General features: G+C 39.5%; 1 protein-coding gene across 2 annotated transcripts in view; it reads left to right on the top strand.

Moving 5' to 3' along the window:
• Positions 1 to 7,509: 7,509 nt before the first annotated feature.
• The window catches only part of ap3b2.S (adaptor related protein complex 3 subunit beta 2 S homeolog), a 146,437-nt gene continuing 137,590 nt past the window's right edge, over positions 7,510 to 16,356 (top strand). The window contains exon 1 of one of the 2 annotated variants that reach the window (XR_005965106.1): positions 7,510 to 7,846. Coding sequence is in view for 1 of the 2 variants with exons in the window: in XM_018244452.2 (XP_018099941.1) it covers positions 7,680 to 7,846 (167 nt within the window). In the remaining variant the exon portion in view is untranslated. The remainder of the gene's footprint in view (positions 7,847 to 16,356) is intronic. The other variant, XM_018244452.2, reaches the window with a different exon arrangement.

Genomic DNA, 16,356 nt, shown 5'->3' with positions numbered 1-16,356 from the left:
TGCCCCTGCCCTCTGTGAGAAGCTTCCTGCTCCTCAACTGAGGAGCGAGGAATGAGAGAATCACAGTAGAGAATTTCCTCCTGATGAAGCAGCTTCTTTCCCAGGGCAGAGGAGTGTGAATCTGTTGTTTTAAGATAAGAGTGTGAATGCCAGTGTATGTCTGTGCCTGTGTGTAAATTAACTGTTAGTGTTAATCTGTGTAAGAATGTCTGACAAACCCTGTGTGAGTTATAGACTATAAATGAGCCTGTGTACAGTTGTGTAACGCAATGTGTTGTAGCCCGCTCGCACAACCCTGGCCTTCAGCAGTTCAGCGCCTGGTGCACGGTGTTGGAGGGATCGGCACCCTCCTCAGCAGACTATCCAAGAAAAGACTGGCACTCAAAGGCAAGTTACAGCAGGGTTATACCCTTGCGTATTTATTTTGCAAACGTGCAACGTTTCGGGGTCAGACTGACCCCAAAACGTTGCACGTTTGCAGAATAAATACGCAAGGGTATAACCCTGCTGTTACTTGCCTTTGAGTGCCAGTGTTTTCTTGGATACAGCTGTGTAACTACATTCATTATTAAATCTTATAGAGACAGGTTGGCACATTCACCCCTACATTTCCTTGCCCTGCTGCTCCATTGTATCCCCACCTATCCATGGCCTCACTCTATTCACTGTCCTCTTTTACCCTTTCCCTTCTTATTCTGCTGAATTACCCCCACACTCACCTCTCCGTCACTAATAACCATCTGCCTCACTCACTATGTATCTTTATAGATAGAAATATCTATAATATATAAAATAATATATATTTTTGCAACTCACCCCCTCTCCTGCTCTTGTCCTGTATTCACCTCATTGTTTATTTTTGGATGACTCTTATCTTTTAACTCTTATGCTACTTTGGGAACAAAGCAGCTTTCCCCTAGATTGAAATAGAATGTATAAACATAGATTCTATACTAGTGACATTTCGTTTTTTGCACAACCTCTCCCTGCTGTTGCTACTCATTTATGAACAGTAGAACCCCCATTTTACATTTTTCAGGGAAGTCAGGGAAATGTATTATGCATTATACATGGGTGGGACAACAAAAAATGGTATAAAGTATGGAAAAACTTGAAATGAGGGTATGTAAAATGGAGGCTTCACTGTATGTATCCAGTTGTAACTAGAACTCTAGAGGGAATAACATTCTACAAACCTCTGGCTAGTAATTGTGTTAAGAAAGTAGAAAATACCAAGTGGGATCTTGGCAAACAATAAGTTTGTGTCACTAATAGAATGACAATGCTATTCATGTGCAACAGTTAATACTTTATATATTTATAGAAAAGCTGTTGTTAGGTTTGTGTGGAAACCAAAATATGGGTACAACTAATTTGTGTAATATGTTTTCTTCCTTGATCCCCCTTGAAAATTTTCTGTGGACGCACATGGTACTATACTTATGTGTTCATGGGACCCCATATAAATAACATGTACAGGGCCCCAAAGTTTCTGACCATGGCTCTGCATCAGTCACAGCAAAAATTTGTTAGATTCGGACACCCCAGTGAATGCCATGCAGGAGTAGCACTTTCCAGTGTGGTCCCTGCAATAAGCCTGGGGAGTGATGTACCCACCCCCACTGTTACTCCTCAATTGGGGCACTAAACTGCCCTTGCTCACTAACCCTGCCTGCCTGGGGTGTACTATGACTAGTAACTAATCCTCATTCACGAGATCCTGGTATTTTGGGCACAGTCCTAACCTCTGGACCCTCAGCTTACAGTAGATTTCTAGTGAAGAAAAAATCCAAAAAACCTCAAAGTCTGAATTTATTTAAATTAGAAATAAAGCTTAATTAAAGAAGTAGGTACATTGTACATTGTGTTTTGGGCTTCTGTACCAGCCCAAGGCAACCACATCCCTTAAGCAGTGAAGATCTGTGTCTCTAAAGATGCCCCAGTAGCTCCCCATCTTCTTTTCTGTTGATTCACTGCACATGCTCTGTGCTGCTGTCACTTACTGAGCTTAGGGACCCACTCACAATATACTGTACACATAGAATAGAGATGTCACAATATGTAAAATATTGCATTTTTAGCCACATCCATTTTCAGGAGTTAGTAGGGCGCAGCTCACATTGACTTCTATAGCACCTCAACAACTTATACTTGGCAGTTTTGCCTTAGTGGTTTTTGTGGTTTTTAAAGTTAATAAATCTTGAATTTTTTGAGATTTTAGAAATATAGGAAAACCAGCAAAAGCAATATTTGATTATATCTGTGTTATGTTATCTGTTATTTTTTGTTTCTTTATTTCTTAAATAAAAATGCATACTGTATTTATGACTTGATATTTTATGATACAATTAATGTTTCTAACATACTCCCTCTAGTGGATAAAAAGAAGAAAGTTATTTTCTGTAGTTGCGTCTTACTGTAAGTATAATGGTAAGCACTCAGAAGAAAATGGGAACATATAGAGAAAGTAAAGTCTGAAAATAAGCCTCCACATAAATATCATCATAACTTTTAAGTCACAGACAAGTCAGAGCTAGGGCTGCCTGGTGGTAGTGCTGGTAGTCTATAGGTATCTATGTTTAGAGTCAGATATATTAAAACGGTTGTTCACCTTCCAAACACTTATTTCAGTTCAGTGGTTTTCAGATTGTTCACCATAAACAGACTTTTTCCAATTGCTTTCCATCTTTTATATTTTACTATATTCCCAAAATTTAAGTTTAACCTTCATTGTTCCTGTCTCTAGTGTTTCAGCCTGGCAGTTCAGAGATTCAGGAGCAGCTGAACTGTTACAATTTACTACATTTAGTTGATACAATTAGTTGATACAGTTCTCAGCAGTATCTGTGGAATGTTATCAAATATTGTATCAATTCTAACAGCTGCCTTTAATGAAGCTCAGGGATTTTCTTGGGCAGGGCTAAAGATAACAAATGTAGCAACTAAATGTAGCAATTTAGAACAATTAAAGAGTCGGCAACCCCACTTCCCAGAGCTGCTTTAGAAGGTGACAAATAAGACTTTACACTTCAATATTAGAAAAACGGTCACAAATAGAAAGTAGCTGGAAAAAGTCTTTATTGCTGGTGAACTATCTGAAACCAACTGAACTGAAAAAAATGTTTGAAGGTGAACAACCTACTCAGGAGGTGCTTGCAACCCAGGGCAGGAAGAGGAACATTTTCTACAGCTTGATATCCCGGGTCAGTGCTACTGTTAAAGGAAAACTGCACCGGCTCCGGATACTTCTGAGAAACCACAATGGATTGATCCTCGTCTTCCGTTTCTTTGTTCTTCAATGGCCACCCACTCTGATCCGCTCTGATCTTCATGGCGATCTTCAATGGGGACTGGGTGGGTGAGAGATTATATGTGATTATAATTTAACTTTTCTGTTACTTTAAAACCATCTGATCCCTGCTCCAAGTGTTTGCATTAATTATATATTCAGAAAATTAGGATGAGTTCACAGATTCCATTAGATTCATCATAAAATTTACTCTAACAGCTCAATTGCAGGAAATATAATATGACTACCACTGACACCCCCTCAATATAGACAAATTATTTTAATATATAGACCCTCTTCTGTAAAATATGAGAAAATAAAAGTAATCAAGAGGTAAGTGCCTTACATGGGTTATGGGTCATCTAACTTGAAACTGGCTATTAAATTCCTTATATTTTTTTAAGCAAAGGGGTGGATTATTAATAACATGTTTCAATGAGTCATGTGCAATAGGTACATCTGAGAAGTAAAATGGGAATATGACACTGCACAAAGTAAATACGATGTAGGAGCAACTGGAGAGACAATATTTAGCAGTGGAAGAAACCTTGTATGTGGAAAAACAAAGCCGTTTGATCTTTTAAATGAAGACGGCAGCTCTGAGAAGTAATTTCTTAATAAAAAGACTCTAAGCGGCCGATTCACTAACTTCGAGTGAAGGATTCGAAGGTAAAAAACTTTGAATTTCGAAGTTATTTTTGGGCTACTTCGACCTTCGACTTCGTATCGAAGGATTCGAAGTAAAAATCGTTCGACTATCCGACCATTCAATAGCCATTCAATAGAAGTACTGTCTCTTTAAAAAAAACTTCGACCCCCTAGTTCGCCATCTAAAAGCTACCGAAGTCAATGTTAGCCTATGGGGAAGTTCCGCATAGGTTTGGCTAACTTTTTTTGATCGAAGGATATTCCTTCGATCGTTGGATTAAAATCCTTCGAATTGCCAATTCGAAGGATTTTATCGTTCGATCGAAGGAATTATCCTTCGATCGTTCGATCGAACTATCTGCCAGAAATTTGGCTCTTCTAGCGCAGAGAGTGCAAGTGCAAGTGATACATGGTTGCTATGATAATTTGTACCCTAGCAATCACATGGTTGAAATTGCAAACAGCAGAGCTGCTGAATAAAAAGCTGAATAACTCAAAAACCACAAATAATAAAAAATGAAAACCAATTGCAAATCATACTAAAATTTAATCAATGGTAAACAACCCTTTTAAGAGTTTAGATATAAGTCCCTACCTCAATGGAGGTTACATTCTGAAGTTGGCCATACACACACCAAGATTATTGTACAAAACAATATTTCATACAATATATACATATATATATATATATATATATATACAGTATATATATATATATATATATATATATATATATATATATATATATATGAGGTGTTGGTAATATCAGTAAAAGCCTAGGATGGTTGTGTCATCGATCGGACGGAGCTGAAAATTGGCAAAATTTTAATGCTGACACATCAGATAGAAGCAGAATTCTTTTGTCTCTACCTGCATCTCTGATGAACTAAGAACATGTCGTAAGGTAAATGGCAAACATGGCGATTGCTGTCATTTTGCCACCGGCCCGATTTTTAGATCTTCGGGTGGCAAAACGCTTGCAATTACCGGTGCACTTGAATTCCATTTACCAAATGGCACCATGGAGTAAGGTCTTGCAAAACCCAGGACTTCATCATTGTCTTCTAAGTAATATTGATTCAACAGACATCTCTGTGGGGCCACAAAGGCCTGGGCCTAGGGCTGCACAAATTAAGGGGTGACATGCCGCCCTGCTGCACCTTAAATCTGATTCTTGTTAGCGCTGGGGTCAGAGATCTCCCACTCTGTGCTCCGGTTGTAAATAAAAGAATGCACTTGGGGACCATTGGAGGATGCAGGCCTCTGGGCCAATGTGTAGGGTTGCCTACCTTTCAAAAAGATTTCCACCGGCCGTGGTATGGGCGGGTAGAAAGGGTGTGTGTCCTGATGTCACAGGGTGTGTGTCATGATGTCAAAGGGGGCGGGGCCACGACACGCAATTGGACAGACGCTGGAAAAGAAGGTGAGTTTTCAGCAAATTGGGGGCAGGCCAAGGGCTTTTCTGATAGGGGTATACAAATACAAACAAATAGACCGGCAGCTACATTGCCGGTAAATTTGTAATACTGGCCCCGGCCTTGGCAGGTGTTTTACCAGCTAGGCCGGTAAAATACCAGCCGGGTGGCAACCCTAGCCCTGTGTGGAAGGCCCCACCACAACACTGTGGGCTTTGATTTGTACAGAAAACTAGAATGAGGTAAAAAAATGTGGTAAAATAAGGTACATACCTCCCAACATTTTCTGTGGGACAGTCCTGATTTTAAAAGCCCTATGATGAAAACCAATGCCCAGGTCGGGAGACCTTATTTTTCAGGTAATGCTCTTATGCCGGGAGGCTTTAGCATTTGAAATTATGACCAGAGGTAAATAGTTAGGGACCGCCATATGGGTTTTACCTTGACGTGGTATGGCGGCTTATCAATCTTATGATCATAATTTTGTAACTAAAAAACCCCCTGTCTTTGTAAATACATGCATCTGCATAGATTACTGATATGACAGGGGACCAGGGAATGTGCATTGATCAATTTTTCTTCTTTTTTTCTGATTTTAAAAGCTCAGCTCGCAGTCACAGATTTTTATTAAAATGTCCTGAGTTTCTCTTTGATCTCTTGCAGTGATGCCAGAAAAATATACAAAGTTTCTGAAACTTAATTAAAATAGAGGCTTTTGGCAGAGAGCTGAGAACACTCAGCACCTGCACTTAGATACATTTGCAACAATTTAAGATAAGCATAGATACAATTGTAACTATTTAAGATAAGCAGGTCTCTTAATGGAAAATTTCACCTTCATTAGCAAAACTGTTATAACACATAAACCATGGTCCTAAAACTCCCAGAAATGTGTTCAAACTTTAATAACCTGTCAATTTTTGTAAACTGGACATGATAATTAGAGGGTGTGGCCATAAATTGGAGGTTGTCCAAAAATTTTTGGCACAGCAGATCTTTTTGTTCCTCTTGTTTTCAAATGTTGGGAAGGTATAAGGTATAAGGTAAAATAATGATGTAAAATAATTATGTAAAATAAGGTATAAGTTAAAACAAGGTAAGTTTAAGGTAAAATGATGTAAAATAAGGTATAAGGTAAAACAAGGTGAGTTTAAGGTAAAATAATGATTTAAAATAGGATATAAGGTAAAACAAGGTAAGTTTAAGGTAAAATAATGATGTAAAATAAGGTATAAGGTAAAAACAAGGTAAGTTTAAGGTAAAATAATGATGTAAAATAAGGTATAAGGTAAAAACAAGGTAAGTTTAAGGTAAAATAATGATGTAAAATAAGGTATAAGGTAAAACAAAGTGAGTTTAAGGTAAAATAATGATTTAAAATAGGATATAAGGTAAAACAAGGTAAGTTTAAGGTAAAATAATGATGTAAAATAAGGTATAAGGTAAAAACAAGCTACGTTTAAGGTAAAATAATGATGTAAAATAAGGTATAAGGTAAAACAAGGTGAGTTTAAGGTAAAATAATGATGTAAAATAAGGTATAAGGTAAAACAAGGTGAGTTTAAGGTAAAATAATGATGTAAAATAGGATATAAGTTAAAACGAGGCAAGTTTAAGGTAAAATAATGATGTAAAATAAGGTATAAGGTAAAAACAAGGTAAGTTTAAGGTAAAATGATGATGTAAAATAAGGTATAAGGTAAAACAAGGTGAGTTTAAGGTAAAATAATGATGTAAAATAAGGTATAAGGTAAAACAAGGTGAGTTTAAGGTAAAATAATGATGTAAAATAAGGTATAAGGTAAAACAAGGTAAGTTTAAGGTAAAATAATGATGTAAAATAAGGTATAAGGTAAAACAAGGTGAGTTTAAGGTAAAATAATGAGGTGATTGAAAAACAGCAGCAGCTTTACTGAAATTGACACTCAGGGATTAATAAATAAAAATCTTTTTGTCAGTAGGTTTAAAACTAAATTAACAAACTAAATTCTCTAACAGCATCCTATTGTCTTTTATTTGACCCAGATCAGGCAATGAAGGCAACACCGGTCACATGACACATAACTATTGGCATGTGACACTCAAACTATACTAAGCGACATGTTCCGCCCACCAGCAGCTGATTGGCTAAAGCGAAGTCATGAATGGTATACCCGGAATTCCGAGCCGGTTCAAGCCACGCCTACACTCGATGTGTGTTCGGCGCCGTGTCAGTGCCTGAAGCTTTCTGGCCATCACGTGACTGAGCTGCTGCTGACTCTCTGGCCCTTCTTCCGGAGCTGGAATAACTAAACTACGGCTTTACTTCTTGGACTGACGTTACCAACATGTCCGGTTTGAGTGGAGCTCCGTCCACTTCCAGCACCAGTTTGACTTACAACCATAACCATAGTGGCGGAGGAGGGGCAGAGTCCCATGAAGGGGCACAAGAGGCGACCCCAGGTGGCAACTCCACATCAAGTGTCTTCGGGTTGTTCAGCACCGACCTGAAAAAGTAAGAAATGGGGAAAGGGTTTCAGGGGAACAGGACCCAGGCATCTGCAACCTGTGGCTCTCCATCTGTTGCTGGACTACGATTCCCAGCATTCCCTGAGGGATCCTGAGCAATAGCTGGAGAGACATACTGCATGTTCTTGGCACAGTTGCTGCATGTTTATCCCAGTTTTCTTGTACAGTTCTGGTAAACCAAGTCTCCCACCTTGATACTGTTATTGTTTGCATGGAGTGCAGTGGCTTTCTGGGCATCCCTGATGTTCTCTATAATGGCCAGCATGGGCATCACTGTCAGAAACATTACCCACATGCTGCCTTCTTCTGCACCATCATTTTTATCTCCCCTTCCCCAAAATGAGTTTTTATTTTAGGCCTACTTCACACTAGGCGCTGGTACTATGCACTGGCACTTGTATGATTTTGGATTGTGCACATAATACATTACATTTTAAGATTAAAAGAGCTTGTTCAACTTTAAATTAACTTTTACTATGACATAGAGAGGGATATTTGCAGTTGTTTTTAATTTTTATTATTTGTGTTTTGAGTGATGGGAGTTAGTTAGCTTTTTATTCAGCAGCTCTCCAGTCCAGCGATATCAGCCCTCGGGTTGCTAGGGTCCTAATTACTCTAGCAACCAGGCATTGATTGGAATAAGAGACTGGACTATGAATAGGAGAGGCCTGAATAGATGGATATTAAAAGTTAGCAATAACAATAAATGTGTAGCTTTAAAGAGCATTTGCTTTTTAAATGGGGTCAGTGACCCCCTATTTGAAAGCAAGAAGAAGGCAAATAATTCAGAAACTATAAAGAAGAAAAATTGGCTTAGAATTAGCCATTTTACAACATACTAAAAGTGACCCACCCCTTTAAGTTCATCCAGTTACCCACTTGTGGGTCTGACTCTTGTGTGAGCCCCATGCCAGCCATGTAATATAGGGAGATTGGGGGTGAAACTGTATGTAGGAATTATTCTCCTGCACAAGTGTCCATCTGGGTACTTTTTTTGGTGTAAACACAGTAAGGTCCTTATATGCTGCAATTCAGAACTGACTAATTGTTTTGTACATGCCATGGTGGTCACATGGTTGGCATGCTGCAGATTTGCCTCAATCAGTTGCATTAGCCAATCAAAGCACATAACATCAAGTAAACTAGTGATGTGGCACTGATTGTTTTTACAGGATAAGGAAAGGTCTAATCAATGGGGGGTGCCAAATTTTGGGGCACACCCCAAACATTGTGATCACTTAACTGATACCCTGGGCCAGTGCTCCTGTTAGCAGAAAACTGCACAAGCCTAGGGTCCTTGCGATCGAGTGATCCTCTTCCTGATTCTTTCTTCACGCGAATGCACATGAAAAGCTGAAGCTAAACAAAAAAATCCATCTTCTTCACTCTACTGCTCATGCGTTGGCCACAGGATTTGGAAGCAAGAAGAAGGGAATAAGATGATCGCTCACTCGCAAGAGCACAGGCTCAGGGTATCCGGTAAGTCATTGCAATCCTTGGGAGGGCGACGTAACATTTGGCAATGTTAGGTTAGGATTTTCTAACAGTGACCCTAGTTGTAGGGATGCACCGAATCCAGGATTCGGTTCGGGATTTGGCCTTATTCGGCAGGATACGGATTCTGCCGAATCCTTCTGCCCGGCTGAACAGAATCCGAACCCTAATTTACATATGCAAATTAGGGGCGGGGAGGGAACTCGTGTGACTTTTTGTCACAAAACAAGGAAGTAAAAAATGTTTTCCCATTCCCACCCCTAATTTACATATGCAAATTAGGGCTCAGATTCGGTTCGGTATTCGGCCAATCTAAAATAGTGGATTCAGTGCATCCCTACCTAGTTGTTTATATAATTCTATTCTGCAAGTACCCATATCTTAAAACACTGTAACCAAGTAACTTCAGTATTCTTTTATTAGACACCTTTTTATTTTGGGGTTGACTTGCCCTTTAAAACAATTTCGAAACCACTGAACAGTTAATGAATGAATGAATTTGACACTTACTTAGAATTGCATTGGATTTTATAATGCAAAAAAAAAAGGCTTATGGGTGGAGATCCTCATAAAAATTGAAGTCTCTGTTCCTGTTGAGCTTACAGTCTAAACCCCCTATCACATTCAAACACGCTATGGGCAGTTTTATCAGAAGGCAATTAAACTGCCAGACAATCTCGCAAAACTTTGGGAAACTTTGCATCCGGATGCGATTCACATGTTAGCCTGAGGAAAGCATTTGGAGGTGATAAGTTGCATACACTAGAGGTGATTAATCACAGGGCAACCAATCTGTTCATGTGTCATCGCCCTAAGGGTCATGGCAAACAGGGTGATTGGAAGCATTTTGCCTGGCACCCAATTTCCACATTTTGGGTTGCAAACTGTTCACAATTGCACCTCCACTGACCTAAACGGTAAATAATGCACAACTACTGGTGCAAAGTAGAGGACTATCGCTCAAAAACATGAGTGTTTCCCTAAGGGCTGTAGCTTTGACTGACGCAAGTAAATCCAAATTTTCGGTTCTTTTTTTTAGACAAATCTTTTTGTCAGAAAATGAAAGTTGAGGTTTTTTTTTTACTTTCTTCTTTATCCCTCCTGCGGGAATTTTTAATCCACAAGCACTGTTCTGTTGCAACTTTTTTCCTGCACAGTCAGCTTTTCTTTGGCGGCTTGGCTTTTTAGTCTTTCACCAGTGGCTTCTTAGTCTTTCTTCAGTGGCTTCTTAGTGTTTCTCCGGTGGCTTCTTAGTTTTTCTCCGGTGGCTTCTTATTCCTTCTCTAACAGGTTCTTCGTCTTTCTCCTTCGGCTTCTTCGTCTTTCTCCTTCGGCTTCTTCGTCTTTCTCCTGCGGTGGCTTTGTCTTTCTCTGGCTGCTTCTTAGTCATTTTTCTCCGGCTGCTTCTTAGTCATTTTTCTCTGGCGGCTTCTTCCCGGTAAACTCGCAAAACTTTGGGAAACTTTGCATTCCGTATGTGATTTCCATGTTAGCCTCTGGGAAAGCATGTGGAGGTGTTTAGTTGCCCACACTAGAGGAGATTAATTAAAACTCATAGGCCTTATCTACTAACATTTAGTTACAATAAGTGATTTTTACTCAGAAAAAAAAAAAATATTCTGTTGCAACTTTTTCCTGCACAGTGAGCTTTCCTTCTTAGGCAGGTTCTTAGTCTTTCTCTAGTGGCTTCTTAGTCTTTCTCCGGGGGCTTCTTGGTCTTTTTTCCGGTGGCTTCTTAGTCCTTTTCCGGTGGCTTCTTAGTCCTTCTCCGGCGGTTTCTTAGTCCTTCTCTGGCGGCTTCTTCATCCTTCGCCGGTGGCATCTTCGTCTTTCTCTGGCGGCATCTTTGTCTTTCTCCTGCGGCATCTTTGTCTTTATCCGGCGGCATCTTTGTCTTTCTCCGGCGGCTTCTTATTCCTTTTTTGGTGGCTTCTTAGTCCTTTTCCCGGTGGCTTCTTAGTCCTTCTCCGGAGGCTTCTTAGTCCTTCTCCGGTGGCTTCTATGCTCTTCTCCGGCGGCTTCTTCATCCTTCGCCGGCGGCATCTTCGTCTTTCTCTGGCGGCATCTTCGTCTTTCTCCTGCGGCATCTTTGTCTTTCTCCGGCGGCTTCTTTGTCTTTCTCCGGCGGCTTCTTTGTCTTTCTCTGGCGGCTTCTTAGCCGTTTTTCTCCGGAGGCTTAACTTTTCTCTGATGGCATATTTGTCACTCTCTGCTAGTGGCTGTGACAGCAGCAGATTCTTCTTTGCCACACACCCTGTGCCCCCCTGATTGCATAGTGATTTAAATGCAACCTGTTAGTTAGCCACCTGCCGCCCCATCCATCAATGAAAACAAGCTGGTTTGATTAAAATACATACTGTCTAGCTAGCACCTTATTCAAGGCTTCGCACACATCTATTCCTTTAGCACTGCACAGTCTTTTAACTGCTTTTCATTTTATTTTGGGCTTTTTCCCCTTATGATAAATTGTAAAAAGGGTTCAGTATCAGAACAGTATAGTCTTTGGTATCCCATCCCTTCACTATCTGCCTCGCAAGAACATAACATGGAGTAGCTGTTTGCCCTGTTTAACTGAAAAAGAAAAAGCAATTTTTTTGTGATTAAAACAAAATAGGCAAAAAGTATGTTCAGCAAAAGTCATTACTTTCATGTTTAGAAGATATTATACTGCCCCTTTAAGATATTTAGTTGTTGGGAATACCAGATTGGCATGTGATAGTAAGTAAATGTTTAGTTTCAGGCTGTGGGACAGTCTCAGCCCCAGTGTTTTCTCTGCTTGTGAATTAGGGAACATCACCATATTTGCTCTGTGCCTTGAGAACTGGCTGCTGGTTGTATGTGTTTTTCCCTGACGCCATTACCTGTTAGCCCCACATGGGCCATTATGCATTGTACAGTTATTTTCAGAAGAAACTGCCTTATTATTGCTGGGTATGTGACCCCCTGACAAAGTAACTAGCACCACAGAAATATTCTCCCCATATGTATAGGGTTATTAGCAGGCCATTGTATCCCATAACAGTCCTCGGTTAGTGTACTGGAGTTTGAGTATGACCACATACTACAGTGTAATACTTAAAGGGGTTGTTCACCTTTAAGTTAACTTTTAGAATCACGTAGAAAGTGATATTCTGAGAAAACTTGCAATAGGTTTTCATTTTTTTTAAATTATTTGAGTTATTTAGCTTTTTATTCAGCAGCTCTCCAGTTTGTAATTTCAGCAATCTGGTTGCAAAGGTCCAAACTTAAAGATAAACCACCCCATTAAAAAACTTTCAAACATTAAAGGGACAGTTCACCTTTAATGTTACTTTTACAATGCTATTAAATGGCCTGTACACTTCAACTAACCTTTTGTTCTTCATTTGTTTTGTATTTTTCTTTTGTAGGATTTGAATTATTGTCTTTGACCCCAGCAGCCAAATCTATTTCTCTGTGAGATAATTTTATTGGTTACTATTTTTTATTACTTATCTGTCTGTTTAGGCCCTCTTACTGTCAGTATATATGCACTTGCAAGTATTCTGGTACCCAGAGGCCTATTCCTGCCATGTAAGTGTCGCTTAGTCTTGCCTGATGCAGAGCTTGTTTGTCAGTCACTTGCATATGATTAGGCTGATGGCAGTGGCATAACTATAGAGGAAGCCTATAGCAGGATGCTGACACTTTGCAGAGTTGGGAAACTAGGCAGCAAACTGGAAAATGAGGTTCAATGTTGATAAATGCAGGTTATGCACTTTGGCAAAAATAATATAAATGCAAATTATACACTAAATGGCAGTGTGTTGGAAGTTTCCTTAAATGAGAAGGATCTAGGGGTTTTTGTAGATAACACATTGTCTAATTCTGGGCAGTGTCATTCTGTGGCTACTAAAGCAAATAAAGTTCTGTCTTGCATAAAAAAAGGCATTAACTCAAGTGATGAAAACATAATTCTGCCTCTTTATAGGTCCCTGGTGAGGCCTCATCTGGAGTATGCAGTGCAGTTTTGGACTCCAGTCCTTAAGAGGGATATAAATGAGCTGGAGAGAGTGCAGAGACTAAGTGCAACTAAACTGGTTAGAGGGACGGAAGACTTAAATTATGAGGGGAGACTGTCAAGGTTGGGGTTGTTTTCTCTGGAAAAAAGGTGCTTGCGAGGGGACATGATTACACTTTACAAGTACATTAGAGGACATTTTAGACAAATAGCAGGGGAACTTTTTACCCATAAAGTGGATCACCGTACCAGAGACCACCCCTTTAGACTAGAAGAAAAGAACTTTCATTTGAAGCAACGTAGAGGGTTCTTCACAGTCAGGACAGTGAGGTTGTGGAATGCACTGCCGGGTGATGTTGTGATGCTGATTCAGTTAATGCCTTTAAGAATGGCTTGGATGATTTTTTGGACAGACAGAATATCAAAGTCTATTGTGATACTAAACTCTATAGTTAGTACAGATATGGGTATATAGAATTTATGTGAAAGTATGGAGGGGTGTGTGTATGGATACTGAGTTTTCATTTGGAGGGGTTGAACTTTATGTACTTTTTTCAACCTGATTTAGCTATGTATGTAATAAGAAAACCTCCTCCTCCCAGCTCCTTACCTGCGGTGAGGAAGGGGGACTCAAGTCTGCACTGAGTGGGCGGAGTCGGTGTGGGGAAGTGGGTAGAGTCAGGCGGGGCAGAGTCGGGACGGGAAGTGGGCGGGAGGATGGGGATCAGAGTGTGCCGGGCCCCTCTGAAGATTTTTTTGCAGGGCACTCTAGTTACTGTGCACTATAGTCACTTTTCTGGCTAATGGCACATGGGCTGTACACAGTGGACCAAACCACTCCTTCCATTCACTTTATAAGGAGACTGCCCGATCATTAGTGGATCTCATCAATACCATTGGTGCCACCCATGCCGTGTGCCATTCTATTCAGTGGCATCTGCCAGACACTTAGCACATAGGACACATTTTGTACAAATAATGCACAATTGAGCATGCAAAATCAAGTCTTCCCAGGAACCCTAAGCATCATCAAACATGTTACAAGATGTTCTAAATTAAAGGTGGTTCACTAAAGTTAACTTTTACTATGGTACAGAATGGCCAATTATGAGCAACTTTTCAAATGACCTTCATTTTTTTCTTTTTTTTTAATATAGTTTTTGAATTATTTGCCTTTTTCTTCTGACTCTTTCCAGCTTTCAAATGGGGGGTCACTGACCCTGTCTAAAAACAAATGCTCTGTAAGGCTACAAATCTATTGTCATTGCTGCTTTTTATTACTGGTCTTTCTATTCAGGCCTTTTCTATTCATATTCCAGTCTTTTACTCAAACCATTGCATGGTTGCCGGGGTAAATGCTCACATTGCTGTGTCTCATCTAGGTGGTTTTCTTGTCATGTCACTCTTTGTTCAATTAGAAACAGGCATGCCTAGCAGCAGTGCTGTAAATGTCAATAAAGAGTAAGTGACCCTGAGTTTTACCCGCTGCTTTTGCTTGCCATGGCTGCAACTGCTGTGCTTTTAGGAAGTTTCAGGACAACTATAGTGATTTTATAAAGAGATCATCATTGTGCCTTGGCTGGTTTTGCTTTTTTTCTGATATGTTGTCCCTTCTGGTTAGATACACTTCTCTGTATGAGGCCCCTACGTTATTCTGGAGTATAAATAAATTAGGGATGCACTGAATCCACTATTTGGATTAGGCCGAACCCCCGAATCCTTTGCAAAAGATTCAGCCGAATACTGAACCTAAGCGGAATCCTAATTTGCATAAGCAAATTAGTGGTGGGAAGGGGAAAACATTTTTTACTTCCTTGTTTTGTGACAAAAAGTCATGCTATTTCCCTCCCGCCCCTAATTTGCATATGCAAATTAGGATTCAGATTGTTAGGTAGGGAAGAAGGATTCGCCCCAATCTGAATCCTGCTGGATTCGGCGCATACCTAATATAAATGCTGTTGGTCTGTGCCCAGTATTAGCTTTTCACTCACACGCAGCATTTGTATATGCCTCAAAATAGTATACGATCAGTTGTCTGGAAACCCGTTATCCAGAAAGTTCCGAATTACAAAAAGGCTCTCTCTCATAGACTCCATTTTATTCAGATAATCCAAATAAAAAATGATTTCCTTTTTCTCTGTAATAATAAAACCGCACCTTGTATAATTAATCCTTACTGGAAGCAAAACCAGCCTATTGGGTTTATTTAATGTTTACATGATTTTCTAGTAGACTTAAGGTATGAAGATCCAAATTACTGAAAGATCCATTTTCCTGAAAACCCCAGGTCCTTCTCGTTCTGGATAACAGGTCCCATACCTGTAATGTAAAAATTGCTGATACGATGCGTTGTAGAAAGAATGTAATGATTAAAATAAATAAAATGTAAAAACTTCTGTGTATGAAACCCCTACACCTACATTATTCTGGAATATATATAAATGCTGCCTGTGTGTGCCCAGTATTAACCTTTCACCCACAGGCAGCATTGAAATACCGGTATACCTCAAAATGGTATGGGATTCATTATTCAGAAAGTTCCAAATTACGAAAAGGCTGTTTCCCATTTACTCCATTTTATCCAAATAATCCAAATCAATTTTTTTTTTATCCTTTTTCTCTGTAATAATATAACAGAACATTGTACTTGATCCCAACTAAGATATAATTAATCCTTATTGGAAGCAAAATCAGCCTATTGGGTTTATTTAATGTTTACATGATTTAGGTATGAATATCCACATTCCAGAAAGATCCATTATCCGGAAAACCCCAGGTCCTTAGCATTTTGGATAACCAGGTCCACCTGTAATGGAAAATGCTCATATAATGGGTGGCAGAAAGAAGGTCAGGACTTGTGGTAGTTTTTTAATGTTTAATATAAATAAAAGTGTTATAACTGCCTTTTTATTCTTTTGCTATCCATGCTTTTAAAATTGGAATATTTAAACTAGGGCTGCACCAAATCCACTATTTTGAATTTGGCCAAACCCCTGAATCCTTTGCAAGAGATTCGCCCGAAC

This window comes from Xenopus laevis, chromosome 1S (assembly GCF_017654675.1).
Source record: "Xenopus laevis strain J_2021 chromosome 1S, Xenopus_laevis_v10.1, whole genome shotgun sequence".
NCBI lineage: Eukaryota > Metazoa > Chordata > Amphibia > Anura > Pipidae > Xenopus > Xenopus laevis.
This window is presented reverse-complemented; position numbering and strand designations above follow the sequence as displayed.